Raw genomic sequence first — 19,826 nt, 5'->3', positions numbered from 1 at the left:
AAGAAATATTTAAATAGAACAATCGATCATATTTAAATATTGATTATATAAATATAATGAAAAATCCGAATTTTGAGAAAAGATACTCCATAGTTTAGATTTGGTTTGGTTTGATTACGCATATCTAGCTCACCCATACTCATTCTCCTTGTTGATATTTCTTAGACCCACCTTAATTTGTAGATATTTATCAAATATAATGGTTAAATGATCCCACATATGGTCCAAGATGTTAATCGATCTAGTTCAATTGCTAATTATGTAGCTTATTTGTTAGATTACACTTTCTTCTTTGAGATATTTGTCATATCCGCCTTAATTTATTGGTAGATAATTGTCAAATATAATGGTTAAGAAATGATCCCACATATGGCCTAAGATGGTGATAAATCTAGTTCAATTGATAACACTATGTAGCCTACCTATTAGATCAGAGATATTAATTTTACTTACTCATATACATTCGCCTTCGATATATTTGTCAGATCCACATTAATTTTATTCAACAAATTAATTTAAGGGGATAATAAAGCATCCCATAAATGGTCAAGTGTCACTCCATTTCATAATTATTGTAGCCTACTTATTGGATGAGTGTCATGAACAACTAATTAAATACTTAATTGTTTTCTTTATAACTTTCATGTAACACTTGAGGAGCATGAGTCCCCACATATATTAAAATACATGCATATTTCCAATTCGACGCCTAACAAAAATATCTATAATCTCTTTAAACGACTTCTTTATTAGATATATAGAGATATGAAACTAAAAATATTGGGTTACCCTTCACATCGTCCTTAATAGGGTCATATTCATACTAATAAGCAACAAACAATTTCCCACGTTCTTGCAGGCCCCATATTATGTACTACAAACTTTAAAATATCCTAGAGATTTTTCATTTTTTCAATACTATAGTAGTATAGTTAACGACAATATTCATAAAATTACTTCTATATATCGATTGCATAATTAATAAGTTCGAAGATGGTGAAACGGATTTAGAGCTTTCGAAGAGTTTCGAAGGGTTTGAGTTGCGATTCCAAACATCCAACAATAAAATTCATTAGGGAGGACAACTCGGACATGCGTAATGCAAATTGTATGAATCACGTCAAAACTCGTGGGAATCACACTATTTCCGTAATTAATTTTCCAATAATCGTATGTTGAATACAAACTCATCTCACATCGGGAGTCTGTCCAACCCCAATCAGTTTGATGCCTTTTGGGAGTGACCCAAAAACAAATTCGTGTGGGATTGACCCAAAATGTATAATATCAAATGTCTTTGCAGTCGACAATCCGAAAAAAAATAGTACTATTTCAACTTAATATTGAATAACATTACTATAACAACATTGAATTTACATCATCACAAAATTAAATTTTGTTATTCATACATTCATACCTTAGTACTAGCATATGTCCATCTCTTATCCTCCAAAACTTGCTCATTGTCGATGAAATAGTGACACACTTCGCATGCAAATGCACAAGTAGGCCAATTAATCATACACAAAAATTCAACTTTAATATCCATTCATTTTAACTAGAATCCATTAACTAAACAATTCACACACTTACAAGTTACAACAATTGTACTACTATACTATACTATTCTATTCCAACTTCACTCTAAAATAGGCATGCACTAGACAACAATTAAATCTAAAATAGGCATGCGTTATCTGGTCAACACTTAGCACTGTTGACCTTGACAAGATAACGATCCGACCCGCATGATTTACCACCCCTAATGCAGAGTAGCGTAGCTATTGATAAGAGACAGAGCATTGCTAGTCATATGCGCCACATTCACAATCTTCCCCCTCACCGCTGTCTTCACGCTGCCGGCCATCGCCTTCCCGGCGAACCCTTCCATGCACGTGTCCTCGTCCGTCAGCGCCGCGCTGACCCACGTCTGTGCGTCGCTGATCACGGCCTCGAAATTCGAGGGCGTGATCCGCTCCATCTCCGCCATCGACCTCTTGATCTGGTCGACCGAGTCGGCCAGCTCCTCCACGCAGTCGCGCATGGCGCCCGCCTCTCGGGGCGTCATGCCGGCAGCGCGGGAGAGCTTGGCCATGTCGGCGGAGGCGGAGGCGGCGGTGTCAAGGCTGGCGGAGAGGGCGGCGTTGGCGAGGAGTTTGGGGTTTTGCTGGATGGCGGCGGCGTGGGCGGAGAGGGAGGTGTAGCAGAGGGAGGGGTAGGACGTGGCAGAGCACGATGTTCGGATGAACTCCGTACTCTGCTTTGAGCCGCCGGCGACGCCTCTGCTTTCGGAGGTGGAAAAGATGAGCGCCGCCGTGAGTGTTGCGAGTGCTGAGATGGCTCTCCACGTCATCATTTTTGGATAAGTGTGTGTGTTTTTGTGTGTGTGTAGTGGTGTTGGTTTTTTTGGTTGTGGGAATAAAGGTGGAGAAAAGGGTCTATTTATAGAGAGACTTAGAACTTAGAAGTATCATGTCCTTTACCTCTATTTGAAGTCGGCTCAATAATTTGATGTAGAATTCTTGACATAATCTAGAAAAAATTTCCACATATTTCTACCATATATTTTGGGGCAAATTACATAGGATGGTTGAATTCTGGTCTGTCTAATACTTTTCAAAAGTTGGAAAATAAAATACGAACAAATTTTTCGTAATCATCTCATCCTTTTCTTTTTGAAAAAATATACGTTGATGTGGCAGCTGGTTTAAAGCACATGGGCAAAATGTCGTTTCGGACTTAAATAGACGATGTCGGTTTGCTCAACGGCGTTTGATCTATGTATTATAAATCGGCTGTCACATCAGTGCGTAGTTCGCTAGGAAAGGGGAGGTTGTGATGATTATGAAAATTTCATTTTTCGTGTGATTTATGTTTTAGATTTTAAAAAATGTGGGACATGCCAGAATTGATCATATTTAGTTGACAATTTTTCCAATAATTTTCAATTAAGGAAAGATTTGAAAATTTTGAAATATAATCTAGGAAAAAAATCTTAATTATTTGAGGAATAATTTAAATATTTTTTCCACCTTATCCCCCAAAAAATAAAGATATTTGCATTATTTTATTGTAAAAAGCACCAAGTAATATTTATCAAAATTCATGTAATTTCATTAATATGACACACCATAGTTGAAATAAGTTATGCTATAGTAAGGATAAGCCATGTCATCGTTGAAATAAGCCATGTCAATGCTAAAATTTAATCAAATAAAAATCAGAATAAATCAATAATTTGATAATTACAAGTTGATTTTAAAATTGATATGCAAAATTAAAATTTAGTGCAAGTTAAAGAATTTACAGACATATTCGTCTTTAACTAAATACTATTATTTTTGTAGACGGGCATGGAGAACGTGGCAAATTTATTGTTTGCTTCTATAACTTATTAAGGGTGATGTGAAGGTATGCCCATTTTATTTATATCTCTCATGAGGAAAATTTAATAAAAATGAAAATTTAAAGAGACTAGATATTCTTGTTAGGCAACTCAATTATTTAATTAGTTTTTATATCTAACAAGTAGGCTACAATAATTTTGCAAATGGACTAGATTGATCACCATCTTGGACCATATGTGGGATCCATTGGTAATCTTTATTTTGATAAATGATAAAATAATAATTGCTAGTATTTATACAATTTATATATAATAAATAAAAACAAATACAGCAGTCAAATAAGAAATGGTTCATGCATGTAATCAAGGGACGCTCTCAAAAGGGAAATTGCTAAGACGCCGATCCAACAGAGCCATATATTTTATGCTGGGTCTAAGAAGACATTTCACAATTTTCTCAACAACGTTTTTTGAAATCTATTTTTATCATGGTTTGTTGATATCAATGTCAAAACAAATACAAATAACACTAATATAAAAATTACTTAGTCATAAAATTAAAAATTCACCTTAATTCTCATACTTTACTAATTAAGTAAAAATATTTTAAATTGTACTTTTACCATAAAATTACTAAAATAAGGTGGAAAATTTTAAATTATGGGGGCCATGGCCCACCCACACCATGTCACCCATGTCTCTCAAGCAAGTGTTCAAACATCCTTTATGGAACCTAACTGTTAGTCTAGTTAAATGCATATATACACTCATTTGACAAAAACATTAGTATGATACTATGAATATATGCTATAATAAAGCTTTGTTATTTGTAAGGTCCACATACATGTGATCCTATTTTGATTTGATCCCATACACAAGTGGCTTTCTATCACACAAATTGGCAACCATCGACATATTGCAATTCAATTTGCTATTTATCAACTAGTATGTCAATAATTATCAGTATACCATATGTGGGTTCCCTCATCAACAAATTTATATAAATATCTACACTCATTTGATTTCTATATATTATTAATTAATAAGATTATTTGAGGTTCAAATGTATAGAGTGTACGATGACTATTTGAGGTTCAAATCCAACAAATTTATATAAAAAATCTACTCTCATTTAATTTTTATAGTACTATATAATTAATTAATGATTATTTGCGGTTCAAATCCTATAGAATGTACGATGATTATATGAGGTTCAAATCTTATGAGTGTACGATGATTATTTGAGGTTCAAATCCTATAGAGTGTACGATGACTATTTGAGGTTCAAATCCAACAAATTTATATAAATATCTACTCTCATTTAATTTTTTTGTAGTATATAGGAGTAGCAATTAATTAATGATTATTTGAGGTTCAAATCCTATAGAATGTAGGATGATTATATGAGGTTCAAATCCTATAAAGTGTACGATGATTATTTTGAGGTTCAAATCCTATAGAGTGTCCTTTTTTTGTGGATCTTACTAAAATAAAATAAACTAAGTCATTTGTACATCAACTTTAATTTGCTGAATGCGAAAATGCTCAAAGCTAGGAAGTGGGAACCGACTAGTAGAATCCATCAAGTAATGTGGTAATCCAAATAACAACCAGCCCAACAAGGGCGGATTCAGAAATTCAATTCAGAAGGAGTAAAAATATTTATATAAATTCTTTTTAAGAATTTGAGGTGGAACATTTATAAAGAAAAATGAAAAATTGAAAAAAGGAAAGAATAAAATGATAAAAAAAAAAGTGTTGAGGAGGAGCATTTGCCCCTTGACCCCCTCAAATAGATCCGCCCCTGAGCATAACAATAATGTTAGGACCGTACGTGTGCCTATCTTTTTCAACAGAATTATTGATCTCACGACGCACAAGAAACGAATCTATATTATATAACTTGGATAACTTTTTAATTAATGAACATCTTTACAAACTCAAGAGCAATTTCATGGATCTATATTGGAATAAAATGAGTATTAGTAATTGATGAAGTTGCTTGCCGACCTCCCTCAATTAGCCGAAGTGGGTGTGTGTGCATGCACATAACAAATTCATGTTATTTTACGTCGAAAACGATGTGAAGCAACTTGAATATTGATGAGATATTATTTGGACGGATACCCAATTTTTGGGATAATCATTGTCATATTGTAAATATTTTATTATTTTGATATATCACATGATACTAGTACAGGCGAGCATTAGGGCGCATCCTTAATTAGAGTCACAGCGTACTTCCATTTTCGTGCTGCCACGTGATACGAAACATGCAATATTGTAACACTAAAATGCAATATACATTTGTGAAACTGTAGATGGATTTCCGCAGATTGCATTTTAGTTATAGGTAGATTGCATTTTATATTTTTGAGTTTTGCATTATAAACATAATTGTCTACAATGCAAAATAAACTATATATAAATGCAATTCGTCTATATATATAATGCAAATTAAACCGTCTATGTTTTGAATGCAAAACTCAACAATAAAAAATGCAATCTTCCTATAACTAAAATGCAATATGCGAAAATCCATCTACAACTTCCACAAGTGTATATTACATGCATGTTTGTGTTTACAATATTGCATGTTAAGTGTCACGTAACAGCACTGAGTTAGAAATACATTGTAATTTTAAAATTAATTATTTTTTAAGCACATCCCTACGAGTACCCAATAATATATACGTATACGTTTCAAAATTGAATATTCAAAGCAGATTGTGTGGTTGCTTTCATGATTCATCACATTATTCGCTCAAAATGACGTCGTTTAGGAGTTACGAAACAAAACAAAAACAAAACTTAAATATTAGCAACGTTTAGGACTCTCCAATCCAAATTAAGCCAAAAAATGAACAATTGTCCCAAAGCCTAAAAATATCTGTTAGTAAATTAGCAGTCATTATAACACGTCGTTTTACATATTAAATGTAAGAACGACGCTTATCAAGTACTACTATATAGTTACATAAACCCATTCAATATTTAATGGAGTATTAAAATTGAATGAATGAAACTTAATATATTATAAAAAATATTAAAATTGAGCGAATGATAAAATATAATTTAAATGGGGTATAACTTAAATAATAAATTACTAGAATTAATTGTTATTATGTCTTGGATCTATACTTTTTGCCGCTAGCCAAACGTCTATGTTGTTGTATTGGGCCTTAATTGTTATATTAGGCCTAGTCCGTCTTGTGTGTCTATTTATATAGAAGTATGCCACCTAACTCAGTAATCTTTAACCTCTGTCATAATACAATTTGTTTTCCGTTTCTTGCCAATAGACGTAGACAACACAATCTTGGTGAACCACGTAAATCTGTGTCTATTTACATTTCAGTTTGTTTCGATTACTCAGTTGCTCAACTCTAATTAATCACTTTATACACAAATCTAAGAGCAGCTTTATTTCACAATTTTCTGCAAACATGAATTTTTTAATGGAGAAGCATGAGAGCAACATCATATTTATGTATGTACAAGTACATGTACATGTATATCTGGAAAAGCAAGAAAAAGCCAAGGCTAAAACACCCCTCTAGACTTTTAAAATTTTACTCTACCACCAGATGTTTAGTATACCAAATTATTGTGTTTAATTGGTCAATGTTTAGAGTTGTCATCTTCTCCAAGTTTTTCTTGTTTTGGATCACCTGACAATGAAGAGAATATTATAAGTTTAACAATTAGAAAAATAAATTAATGAAAAGGAATGTCCAATGTCTCATGATGATTTACTAGGAATGAAAATTGAAAGTTGGCCAAACCAACATAAAGGAACCAAGTTATCATGTACTCCCCGTCCACTGTAACTGAGTCGTTTTCCTGTTTTGGGCATCCCGAGATAAGGGAGTCATTCATCTAAGTCATCTTTCGGTAAAATTCAACACTTTTAATCTCTTACATATTATTCTGTCCCCTAGTTTATTATCTCTTTCACTTATCTGCTTCATTTATTCACCCCCCACTTACTCACTAAACACAAATTTCCTAAATCTCGTGCTGAAACGAATCGTCTCACCAGATTTCAAACAAAGCCAGTGATTTCTAACATTTCTTAGGCTATCAAAAAGGCCAGTGAAGTAACATATTTTTCAGTGAAAAACTACAGAAAATTGGATACCTCAATGCAGCAAAAACGGGGAGAACTCTTTCAAATATTTCATCTTCTGTTCCCGTACCATCAATCTGCAAGTTGTTAAAAGTTTTTAAATTCGATAGATTCTAGAGGGTTATCGAATGGAACGTTTTTTCCCAACGACAGAAATTACAGTAATTAGCTGTGACCAGTATAGCAAGCGATACCTTGTGAAGTTTCCCTTTCTCGGAGTAATGCTTGATCACGGGAAGGTTGAGTTCTGAAAACACGGTTAACCTTTCCTTGACTGTATCAATATTATCATCAATTCGCCCCTGCACGTTAAAATTCATTTGTTGACAGTATGGGAAAGAAGAGAATAAGTAAATGACAGGAGAAACTAGATACGCAGAAAGCACCTCATTGCGGTTTAGCACTCGTTTCACCATTTCTTCTTTAGTACAATCGAAAAAAAGGACAATGTCTGGTTCAACCCCAACCTACAAACATAGCAATCATATGGATGCAGAGTGTGAAAGGAGAATATCACAAATTGTTGACAGGAGTTGAAAAGAAAAACAAAGTTCAAGACTGACTACTTACAACTCGCTCATACGCTATTCGATTCTCTTCACTTCTTGGAAAGCCATCAACAAGAATTCTACTGTTTTCACTTGCTTCGATGGCGTTTTTTATCAGTTTAACGGTCACTTCTGAGGAAACAATTTTCCCTTCCTTGATTGTATCAAGAATCATGGAACTGCAAATGCAGTATAGAAGTTGCATCGAGTAAGATATCCATGTTATAAACAACGTGCATATTAAGGTTCTTACCCATTTTCACTATCAGAATAGATTTCTTTCCTCAACAGATCCCCAACGCTCAAGTGGGTAAACCCGAAGGTATTAACAATCCTTGTACATTGAGTGCCTTTCCCACTCCCCGGACCACCTGTAATATAAATATATCAGATTCATCCGTCCGGGTGTTGAAGTGGATTGTGAACAGCCAAAACTGTGCTATTTAACGAAGTATCGTAATATAAAATTGACAACTAGATATCAACAAATGAGAAAGAGAGAGAGAGAGATATGCGCTATATTCATGTTCGGGTAGCTCAATATATGAAATTTAAGCATTAAGACAACTAGAAACAATCATGGTCCATGATCACGGAAAACACTTAGGGATGCTTGGTGCATGTAGATTTTCTAGAAATTATCCTTAATGATAAGGAACGGAATAAGATGTAATGATGTGTATGTCCGTGAAAATATACACGTGTTTGACTTCATTTGAGCAAATGAAATTTGTAACAACCTAACCAAACATGACTTTATAGAATGAACACAATATCATCCTTCAATTTCACAAACATAACAAGGCTAACTAAAGGAACAAAACTTCACATTATCACAGCAAGATCATCAATTTGGTTATCAAACATACGTTCAGTAATGATAAAACAGATAAGCAGCTTATTATACTGTTATTACCTAAGACAAATGTTACAAATGGTTTCCTTCTTGCAACAGAGACTCCGTCTTCTGCCTAAGTCAATTAAAGAAAAGGCTCAACAAATAAATCATCAAAAGACCATCCATGAGGGAAAATGAAGTAAACAGTTTAAGATTTTGGTACTAAAAAATCATAAAAAACTTGTATGATCGATAAAAAACAGAGAAAATTTCAAATACCAAAATTAGATAAATGACCATCGAGCTGCAACTATGTTATGATAAGTGCTACTAAGGCAATCTGCCTCGCAGATGTTGTACGTAAGCAATATTCAACATGTCCAAAAAGTGAGAGAATGAAACTTTTGTATGGTACTAAATGCTCAAGCCAAAAAGATAGTGAAGCTAGGCATAACAGAAGCAAAACAGAATACAAGCAGCTACAAAAATGCAGCAAAATAAACAAATCAACGAAGCAATCATTCTATCCAAAACTAGTACAGAAACAAGAAGACAAAAACAGAGGAGCAGCACAACACACATGAGGTCGGTATCCGTCAATCCTCATCCCTAAACTATAGCTAAGGCACCCTAAATAAAGAGAGTGTAAACTAAAAAACATAATGAAATGTCTGAAGATAACCAATTACGCATATCTCCCAGAATTTAAAGCTAATGACCATATAACCAGAGGAAGGAGCAAAATAAGAAGAAATCAACCTAAGCTGAGAAAATTGAATGCAGAGAAACTAATGGTGTTCATGAATTAAGCTCATCACATAACTAAATGTTCGAGAAATTAAAATCCTACCGAATTTTCAATCCTTGTTAAATGACGACATTGTCTATCAAAGTATTCGCATTAGCATAATGAAGGAGAGAGCTCAAATTTCAAGATTCAATTTTTTTCACAAAACCTTTTAAAAAAATGGAAGAAAATGAAGCAAATCAACGCAGTACCGGATTCAGAACCTGAGTAGAAAAAACTTGGGAAGCATTGAATCCATACGCCACCTGCACCTGAGGATTGAAGAGCGAGCGTTACTGAATCGCGCCAAAATTTCACAGAGAAGTTGAACAAATCGAGAATGCTGTATTACCTGATTTAGGCGGCGCGATTTAGACGAAGAAAGCAGCGGCGAAAGAGACACGACGCGCCTCCACATTTGTGATTCTTTGCGAAGACCAGAGAGAGAGAGGTAAACAGGTTGTGTTTTTATAGGAGACACTTTCGTCGAACAGGTCGTGGGCCATGTGTAAGCTGTTTGCAGCGACCGTTTCTGCAACGCTTGCCTTCAATTAATGTTTGTCTGAAATCTTGCGCATCAACCAACCGACCATTTTTCATGAACCCATAGCTGAACCAGTTATCGAAACAGATGAATTATAATAATAGATCTTATTATGTCATTATGATTTATTCCTTTAATTTTGTATTGTATTAAATATAAATTGTACTCATATTACTAATAAATTAAATTATGCATTTCCAACTTTTATTCAAAAGCTAATTACTAAGAGCATCCACAGCAGTGCTCGTTGGGACGGACAGCTGTGTCCGCCGCTGCACTCCCGTTGCTGGCATGGCGCTGCTCGATGCATCGAGCACGTCCGTGCCGCTAAGTAGGTTACGTGCGCGCGTTTCTATTCGCCAACGGATTATCTGTTGAATTTTCCTTTTTTAAAAAAAAATTGGATTCCCAAAAATTATAGCCGTTTATTACCCTTTTTTTGAATTTTTTTTTATTTTTTTAATCCCAAAATCATCTATAAATACACACGTTCATCATCCATTTTTCACATCAAATTATCTCTCACTCATATTTTTTCATACAACTCATCTACATTTTTTTATGAATTTAATCATGTAATTTTAAATTTTTAGGATTTTAATTATGTAATTTTTATTTTTTTTGTAATTTGTAATAGTATGCCGAGTATTTTTAATGCATTTTAATATTGTGGAAATATTTTTATTTAAATTGAATAATAGAATGATGGGACCCTTAAACATGTCATTGCGGAAAAGCAAGAATGTGGGTATTAGAGCATCCGCAGCGGTAAGAGCATCGCCGTCCGTCCGTGCCGCTGAGCAGCCTTACGTGGCGGCACACGACTGGCCAACGGCAATTTCGTTTTTTTTTTGTAATTTTTTTAAAAAATTTGAATTTAATTTAAAAAATCATTTTTAAATAATAAAAAAAATATTTTCCCACTTCTCCATAAATTATATCCGTTTTTTACACACTTTTAATTTATTTTTCAATTTTTTCCCCCAAAATTTACATTTTAATTATATATTTTTATTTTTTAGGATTTTAATTATTTAATTTTAATTTTTTAGGATTTAATTATGTAATTTTTATATTTTAATATATTTTTATATTGTAGAAATGTTTTTAGTAATTGAAGTATTTAAATTGAATAATAGAATAGTGGGACCTAGACCTGCCAACGGTTCATGAACCGGCGGTTTCGGTTCGGAACCGCCGGTTCCGGTTTTGGGAAATATGAAACCGAAACCGAACCGTGAGGCTGTTTCAAGGTTTCGGTTTCGGTTCGAAAACCGGCGGTTTCAGTTTCGGTTCCGAACCGCCGGTTTTCAGACGGTTTAGGTTTGGTTTTGCGGTTTCACGGTTTTTTTCCTTAAATTTTTTTTGTCATATAGTTTGAAATTATAAAATAAATTGGAACAGAGAAATGGATAGTTTAAATTGAGAGATTGAAGAGAGAAATTCTTGTTAACACTAAAATGAGGCGAGTGTAAGTGAGGATAGAGAGGAGAATTTATAGATAAATATAGAGAGAAATGAGATCCAATTTGAATTTAAAATAAACATTTAAGAATAAATAAATAAATAAATAAATAAAAGAAATGGTGTTTTGTGCAATCAATTTTAAATAGCGCAGCCATCGCCAACCGCCAACCAATCAATTTTGAAGACTCAACCAATCAATTTTGAAGACTACAAATTCATTAACCAATGTTAATTTGAGTATTATGCTTTATTTAAAGTAATCAATTCTTCTAAGTTTTATTAAAAAATGTTCGATAAATATTTATTAATAATGACATACTCCATAGACTCCATACGTAAAAAACTATGTTAATTAATAAAATCGGAAATAGTATTATAAAGTTATTACCATAACCATACTCCATAGACTCCATCTTGTAATTTAGTTATTTTTATTTTGTTATCTTTTCTGTTATGTTTTCCAAATTACAATCCAATTTTACCAAATAGTATTATAAAGTTATTTTTGCTATAAAATTTTGTCCCACATTATTGTTTCTACGGATATTACCAAATCTAAAAATGAAATTTATTTATATAAATATAAAACTCATAAACCGGATCATTCAACAATTTTTTATTTAATGGTGTATAGTTTTAATATAAGGATTAACTATGTTTAAATTTATCATTGCATTGGCGGTTCGGAACCGAGAAACCGATTTGGTTCGAACCGTCCGGAATCCGGCGGTTCGGTCAGCGGTTTCGGTTCGAAAATTTGGAATCTGAATCGAACCACGGTTCTAAAATTCACGGTTTCGGTTCGGGGATATTTTTCGCGGTTTCGGTTCCAGAACCGTAACCGCCGGATTACGGTTTCGGTTTAACCGCCGGTTGGTAAACCTTGGGCAGTTCTAGTTGGACCCTTGAGCTTGTCCTTGCGGAAGAGCACGGATGTGGGTGTTGTGCTCTTGCCTAAAGACAAGGAGTAAAAGTGCGTCCGGACCCACCTCCGTGCTCTTATTTAAGAGGACGGATGAGGATGCTCTTATGCTCTTATCTAAGGGCAGAAAGTAATAAAAGTGGGTCCGAACCCACACTCTGCTCTTTGGCAAGAGCAAGAGCACGGATGTGGATGCTCTAAAACTCATTGTCCAATATACAAAATTCATATCATTAACGAAGCTTGAGCTATTATTAATCTTCCATTGTGGCCTTTATTCAAACACATTTGTGTTTAAACAAATTCTAGTAGAATTTAAATTGGTGTGTTTCCCCAATTGAACACTCCCTTCAGCTGAGCGATCAGTCCCACTCCGTTCCCCGCTATGCTGCGCCTCCTAAGCCGCAAGCCTGCGGCGTATTTTAGCCACGGCCGCCGCTTCCAACATTCAGCTACCGCCCCGCTACTGAAGGAAACCGGCCTCTATGGATTCGACCACTTGAAAACCGCCAAAGGCTTCCAACGCATGGTCGACGACGCCGTTGAGCGGTAACTACACCAACTCTGATATCCTCATTCCTCATTCCTTCAAAACTATGCAAAATTACATTATGTTGCTCATCGTTGATTGATAGGTCTAATGAACTTGTTAATTATATCTCTGGAATGCCTCCAGCTCCTGAAATCATCAAAGCAATGGATGAAATATCTGATGCGGTATGTTTGATTTTGATCTCGGATTAGCTAATTAGTATTAGCTTCATAATATAGGTGAATTGCTAACATTGGTTTGGGTGTTTGTTTGTTTGTTTCTGAAGGTTTGCACAGTGATAGACTCTGCAGAATTGTGTAGGCATACTCATCCAGATAGGTGAGCTCTATTTGTTTGACTCTGTGTTGTGTGTTGTTTTACTGAAGTGGTCTAAAATGTATGTTTGATGCTTGTTGTAGAGAATTTGTTCGGGAGGCAAACGAGGCATCTCTGCGTTTAAATGAATATCTACATGTGAGGTGACTAACCCAGTGGTTTGTACTCATAATCGAATAACTGGTAGCTTGGCAACGTGAATGAGAATCTCTGCATCAAAACCATAGCTTGGAAACAAATTACTGCGATTTTCTAATGAGCACCAATGTCTGTAAATATGAGAATACAAAATAGTAGAGTAAATTACTTGTGAAGATTATGTATATCATAAACTTTTTATGAAAGAACAGTGGTATTCACATTTTCTGTAGTTAAGATTTTGTTACAATATGTTGTTTATGTGTGATATGCCAATGGCTGGATAAAAATTTGACCTTGACAGTGTCCGGAGAAAAAATATTTCAGTATTAAATAATAATCCTGATATAAAACATATTTTCTGCTGGCATTTTTATTAGATTTTGTCATGGGATGTTTTTGAATAGTTAGCATTTATGTGAATATAGTAAAATGAAGCTACTGTTTGCAGTATCTTAACTCGAATCCTAGTTTATACAATGCAATTGTAAGAGCTGAACAAAATCATCACTTGCTTACTGAAGAGGCTCTAAGGGCTGCCCGTCATCTACGCACTGACTTAGAGAAGGGTGGAATTCACCTCAGCCCTGGTAAATAGCCTTTGCAAGAAGCCAGTTAATCATTCCATCTTGTCCATTTCTTTTACATATTACAATATATTCTGATCTTCTTGCAGAAAAATTGGATCGAGTTAATCAGCTTAATATCGACATACTCCAACTTTGCAGAGAGTAAGTGCACAATTCTCCTAAAAAGGAACATTATGGTTTTTTTATTTCTTATTATTTCTGACAAACTTCCATGGTCATTCTCTGTATTTATTTTTTGAATTTGTTTAGACCCTGAAAGCTCCAGTGTTGCATTGAGTAACGACATGGTATTCCCGGATATATTAATCATAACTATTTGGTTCTTTACTATGGCTAATGGTCATCTGCTTTTGGACAAGGGTCTATTGGTTGGATGGAATGCATAGTCAATTAGTCATGTGCTCGCCTCCAATGTAAATGACCTATTTTATTGGTGAACTAGTATCATATTGACTGGGTAAAAAACCTTGTGCAGGTCGAATGCCCATAATACTGAATTTTGTTTTTAATTGAAAGTACTAATTTGGGCATACAACAACTGACACCAAGTCTATTATACATTGGAGTTTTTGTATTTTTGTTTTAATGTTAGTAGCCACATAAACAGTTGTTACCACAATTTGATTCAGTGAATATGGGTGCTTCTCTCCTGGAAGCACTTCGATGGTTTAACAATTGCATTCTAGCCTAATACATTTCTTTTCCTCATCATGCCACACTCCATACATGTTTTTAGCCTCGCGTCTTTCCTTCAAATCAGCTATAGTGACCTCTATGATTATCCTCTGATTTGTTATACATTGTCATTTGATAAGGTTCAATGAAAATATCATCACTGACCCAGGTCGTGTTGATATATTTCCTGTTTCACGTATCCCGAAGCAATTACACCATCTTACTAAGGCCATATATCGCCCTTCTTCGTTTTCTCCAACGACAACAGTAGGAACAGGCTCTAATATTAAAGAGAAAGGACTGCGTCTGACGACAGAACCTAACAGTCTGTGTTCGATTTTGCAGCTGGTATCTGACAATGAGGTAACGTACCTTCTACTTGGGTTTTATTCATTTCAGTTAAATAGATATAGTCCCCTTGCTCCTGACCTGTTGATGAAGTTTTCTATGCCAAATAAGAGGTTATTTGTATTACCATTCAATGTATATAATATCTCCAATGTACAATTTGTAGGTAATATAATGCATAAAGTCAGGCGGTTACAGTTATTTTTGTAATAATTCATAAACAGACATTCCTTGTTTTTGGCAACTTGAACTCTTTCTTCTTGTTGAATCATCTAGGTTGAGTTGATAGAAAGCACCTAAACAAACTGTTGCTTCTTTTGCCACACTTCATCTTTCTGGACTTACTAAATCATGTCAATCTTTTTCTTAATCGTATCCAGGTTAGGAAACTCGCATACATTGCTGGAAATTCTGCACCACGTGCAAACCTTGTAGTCCTCGATAAGCTTCTTTCAGCACGTCACGAGCTTTCTGAGGTCAGCATGAAATGATGGTCTTCAATGAAGATATAAACTAATTTTTAAAGTTTGAAGTTGTGATGATGTCTGGAGAAAAAAGGGTCAACATAATATGTCATTCTAGGTCCTTTTCCCTTGAAGAACAAAGAGTTCTTTAAAAATTTTGGATTGCAAGAAAAATAGAAATAGCTTGATGGATGCATGGATCTTCTATTTTTCTCGAGTGATTGGTGCACTTAATGCTTTTGGATGGAGACAGGATGATTTCAAACAATAAATTTAATATCATATGATGTTATTTTCTACAATTACTTAAAAAAATCTGGATTTCTTTTTCTACCTCCATCATTCTTTAGTGTATGTTGTTTTCTTGCTTTGGTATTTTCACATTTATCTTTCTAGCAGAAAACCAGAGATCAATACCATTTTTTATAATCATTTTGCACGGAATTATACACAGGTCTTGGGTTATAAAACTTATTCTGAATTTGCTCTGAAAGGGAATATGGCTTCATCACCTGAAGTTGTTGTATCTTTTCTGCATGAAATGAGTAAAATGGTCAGGCCCAAGGCTGAGGAGGTACGTGACTATAGTGGCCTAGCTTATGCAATCTGGTACCTTTACTTTCCCCTTTTCCATTACCATTAGTAGGTTTGTCATTGCAGGAGTTTAAGAAGATTTTGGATTTTAAGAGGGGAAGAATAGGACAATCTGTTGAAGACTTGGAGCCATGGGATGAGGCATATTTCACTAGAATGATGAAGTCCAATGCGCACAATCTGGATTACTCAGTTAATTTGCACCTTAATTACCTTATAATTCTTACTCAGCCACAAATTCTGCATATGTTCCAGCTTGCATCTGCAAGAATGTTTGCCTGAATTTATAAAACGCTTTAAACACTTATAAGAAAAAGAAAATAAGATTTTCTCTGGTTAACATTTCTTGCATCCAGTTTAAATGCAACAATTTCAGGATGAATTGTGTAATAAATTTAGATATTCACAATATGAAAGTGGATCATGTTTTTGGAACCTGGCTGGAATTTTTCAGGATTATGGGAATCTTGCTCAAACTCATTCTTCATGGAATAACAAAAGATAGTAAAACAGGAAGAAACTTTCTTAATAAAGTAGTATATTATTTGACTCCTTGCCTTAGCTATTAGTATAAAATATTATCTGACTCATTTTGATTAAAATTTTGTTGTTTCATTTTCAGACTGTTGCATCTTTTTTTTCTTTGCCACAATGTATTGAGGGGTTAAAATTTCTGTCTGAGTCACTATTTGGTGTGAAATTCCGCAAGATTCCTCTTTGCCCTGGTGAATCATGGCATCCAGATGTTCTGAAACTATCTATACATCATCCTGATGAGGTGAATAAGTGGATCTATGCTTTAAGTGATGTATTTATAGTTAGAACATAACATAATTCAGTTCTTTATAATTTGATTATATTCTTTGTTGCAGGGGGACTTAGGGTGTTTGTACCTTGATTTGAAATCAAGAAAGGGAAAGCATCCTATTTGTGCACATTTTGCTATCAAAGGGGGTAGAAAAATCTCTGATACAGACTACCAGATACCAGTATGCATATATAAAACTTATCCTACTTGTTTGATGATTTTCTTCAAGATTTGTGATACAATTGCGATTTGAAATGCATTACAGCACTGAACTCTGCATGTAAATTTTTGTACTTTATACAAGTTCCTGCTATGCCATTTGAACTGATGAAATTCGCGTTCAACTAGTTTTTAATTAGAATTCTTACTATCATTGCAGCCCTTTCCTGTGCGTGATACTTAACTATTATTATATCCTTCCACATAATCCCTCAGATTTACGACATGTCAAGTGCAATATATATTTGCAATTGTTGTGTGGTAGACATATACGCTGGTTGATTATTGGAACAGTTGTATATCTCAATCAGTGAGTTTCTTATATCATAGAACTATTGCAGGTAGTAGCCCTAGTTTGCAATTTCTCAGGTTCAAATTTCCAGTCTGTGAGGCTTCACCATTCTGATGTAGAAACTCTATTTCATGAGTTTGGACATGCGCTTCACTCGTTGCTTTCAAGGACAGTAAGTATGGTAGAATTATATGGCATCCTCCTGATTGGAATGATCATAATCTCTCAAGGTGGTTTTTCTCCCAGGATTACCAACATTTTTCAGGGACCAGGGTGGCGCTTGATTTTGCTGAAACGCCTTCAAATCTCCTCGAGTGAGTAGATTTTTAGCTATTTCTAGACGATTTAATCCCTAAATAATAAGCATAAAACTTTGGATTTTTTGTCTAGTTTTTCTATACTAAGCATGACATCATGTTCATAGATGGAGCGAGTAAAGTTTACGATTCCTTGTCAGTGATCTTCTAGGTTGATTTACTTTTACATATATGCAATGTGGTGCTCAATTGGATGGTGAAGTTGCACTTGCTATTCATTACTGTGAGACATCAATAAAATCTTACTTATCCGAATGATACTATTATATTCAGTACTCATTTGTACGCACGAGTGCTGAAGGTGTATGTCCTGTTCTGAGCGCTATTAATCTTCCTTCAATCGTCTTGGGCGATTACAGGTACTATGCATGGGACTATCGGTTCTTGAGGACATTTTCCAAGCATTATTCAACTGGTGATCCAATACCAGAAAACATGGTAAAATCACTGCTTGGAGCTAAAAACATGTTTGCTGCGACTGAGTTGCAACGCCAGGTTGGTAGTCCCAGGGCTAGATAATCGACTAGGGATTGTACATGATAGCTTGTAAAGATGAAATTTTGACATTTTACTCGTCATTTCAAGGTCTTCTATGCATTGGTTGATCAAGAACTTCATACTCAGCTGCCATCCTCACCTAAAGACTCAATATCTATAGTAGCTGATTTAAAAAGAGAGCATATGTGTTGGGGGTATGTGGAAGGGACATGTTGGCATACCCGATTCAGTCATCTTGTTAGCTATGGTGCAGGTATGTCACTGTTGTTTTCTTACATCGGACTTGCCAGTGAATATCCATGAGCTATATAAACTGAAAAATAAGAGCGAGGCATGATTATCAGACAAAATTACAGAGTCGTGGTCAAATTCTGGTCAATTCCATAAGGTTTGCAAACTGATACTAAATCACAAAATTTCAACCTTTTGAATTGTCATGTTGTGTTTGTACAAACGTCTTTTGGTGATGCATCAATCAACGCCGGTTCAATAAAACAAGTATTTAGTCTTTTATCCTCCTCTCGTCTTTTATTAGTATTATAATGAAACAACGTCGTTTTGTACACAAATGAGACAATTGCGAGAAATTGCAACTTCATAATTTAATAGAGTAAAGGTCAATTTTGGTCCTAACAGATGAACAAAATATGAATTTGGTCCTAATATCATGATAATTTAGGATTAGTTATAATAGGCTGGATTAAGTGACTTCACAGCTAAATGAGATTTCGTTTTTCTTGTCATTGCACCAGGCTACTACAGCTACTTGTTCGCGAAATGCTTCGCTGCCACCATCTGGCAAAAAGTATTGCACGAAGACCCGCTGTCGCCAGATGCAGGGTCTGCCCTTCGTTTCAAATTGTTGCGGCATGGTGGAGCAAAAGACCCGGCCATCATATTGAACGATCTTGTTGGAGAGAGTAGTGCGATAAGGAATCAGAATGGAGGACTCATCCCGGACATTACTAGCCTGGCTGAGGAGCTCACACTATTCAACTAGAGCTTGTTTTCCTCCCAAAACGAGATGAAAGTAAATTAGGGGCCAATTTTGGAGGGAGGCAAACAATTTTGAGGCATTCTTCTCTCTTATCCTTCATCATTCTTCTGTTTAAATTGTTAATCTGTTGGTCTCTTGAAATTTATGCATAAGTTCAATTCTATGCATATAATTAAATGTGTTTTAGTGGTAGGAATTTAATTGAATGCATATGTATTATTTGTTGGGATCATTGTCTAATAACCTTGAGCAATGGTTACCAGTCTATACCATATGCCAAATTTTGTTTTGTTTCATTAATATATGTACTTATGCACAGAGGGATATGAGACCAGTTTGGAAATTTTATTTCCAAATCAAAGCCCCAATTCCATGGCACTGAACATGCTAAATTTGATACAGATATGCTTGATACTTTTAAGCAAAAACCGCACCAA

At 34.8% G+C, this 19,826-nt stretch overlaps 3 protein-coding genes across 5 annotated transcripts; 1 reads left to right on the top strand and 2 right to left on the bottom strand.

Annotated features, from left to right (window-relative positions):
* Positions 1-1,521: 1,521 nt before the first annotated feature.
* LOC125212277 (21 kDa protein) lies at positions 1,522-2,436 on the bottom strand. Its single transcript, XM_048112388.1, has one exon. It carries the CDS (start codon positions 2,354-2,356, stop codon positions 1,763-1,765), a length of 594 nt encoding a protein of 197 aa, XP_047968345.1. The 5' UTR covers positions 2,357-2,436; the 3' UTR covers positions 1,522-1,762.
* Positions 2,437-6,748: 4,312 nt separating this feature from the next.
* Positions 6,749-10,270, bottom strand: LOC125212347 (UMP-CMP kinase-like). Its single transcript, XM_048112482.1, has 10 exons — positions 10,149-10,270; positions 10,001-10,113; positions 9,861-9,920; positions 8,940-8,994; positions 8,277-8,394; positions 8,046-8,202; positions 7,862-7,942; positions 7,670-7,777; positions 7,488-7,552; positions 6,749-7,017 (listed from the first exon to the last, which is right to left on the bottom strand). Exons 1-10 carry the CDS (start codon positions 10,246-10,248, stop codon positions 7,014-7,016), a joined length of 861 nt encoding a protein of 286 aa, XP_047968439.1. The 5' UTR covers positions 10,249-10,270; the 3' UTR covers positions 6,749-7,013.
* Positions 10,271-12,836: 2,566 nt separating this feature from the next.
* On the top strand, positions 12,837-19,685 carry LOC125214866 (mitochondrial intermediate peptidase, mitochondrial). 3 transcript variants are annotated; one of them, XM_048116066.1, is made up of 17 exons: positions 12,837-13,130; positions 13,217-13,298; positions 13,400-13,452; positions 13,533-13,587; positions 14,039-14,177; positions 14,264-14,318; positions 14,993-15,215; positions 15,581-15,676; positions 16,119-16,238; positions 16,325-16,450; positions 16,968-17,036; positions 17,131-17,247; positions 17,627-17,749; positions 17,824-17,891; positions 18,254-18,389; positions 18,480-18,645; positions 19,145-19,685. In XM_048116066.1, exons 1-17 carry the CDS (start codon positions 12,967-12,969, stop codon positions 19,390-19,392), a joined length of 2,040 nt encoding a protein of 679 aa, XP_047972023.1. In that variant the 5' UTR covers positions 12,837-12,966; the 3' UTR covers positions 19,393-19,685. The 3 variants fall into 3 exon arrangements, with proteins under 3 accessions (XP_047972023.1, XP_047972022.1, XP_047972020.1); XM_048116065.1 differs by having other exon boundaries at positions 16,941-17,036; XM_048116063.1 differs by having other exon boundaries at positions 16,881-17,036.
* The last annotated feature ends 141 nt before the right edge of the window (positions 19,686-19,826 follow it).

Source organism: Salvia hispanica, chromosome 3 (genome assembly GCF_023119035.1).
Source record: "Salvia hispanica cultivar TCC Black 2014 chromosome 3, UniMelb_Shisp_WGS_1.0, whole genome shotgun sequence".
NCBI lineage: Eukaryota > Viridiplantae > Streptophyta > Magnoliopsida > Lamiales > Lamiaceae > Salvia > Salvia hispanica.
This window is presented reverse-complemented; position numbering and strand designations above follow the sequence as displayed.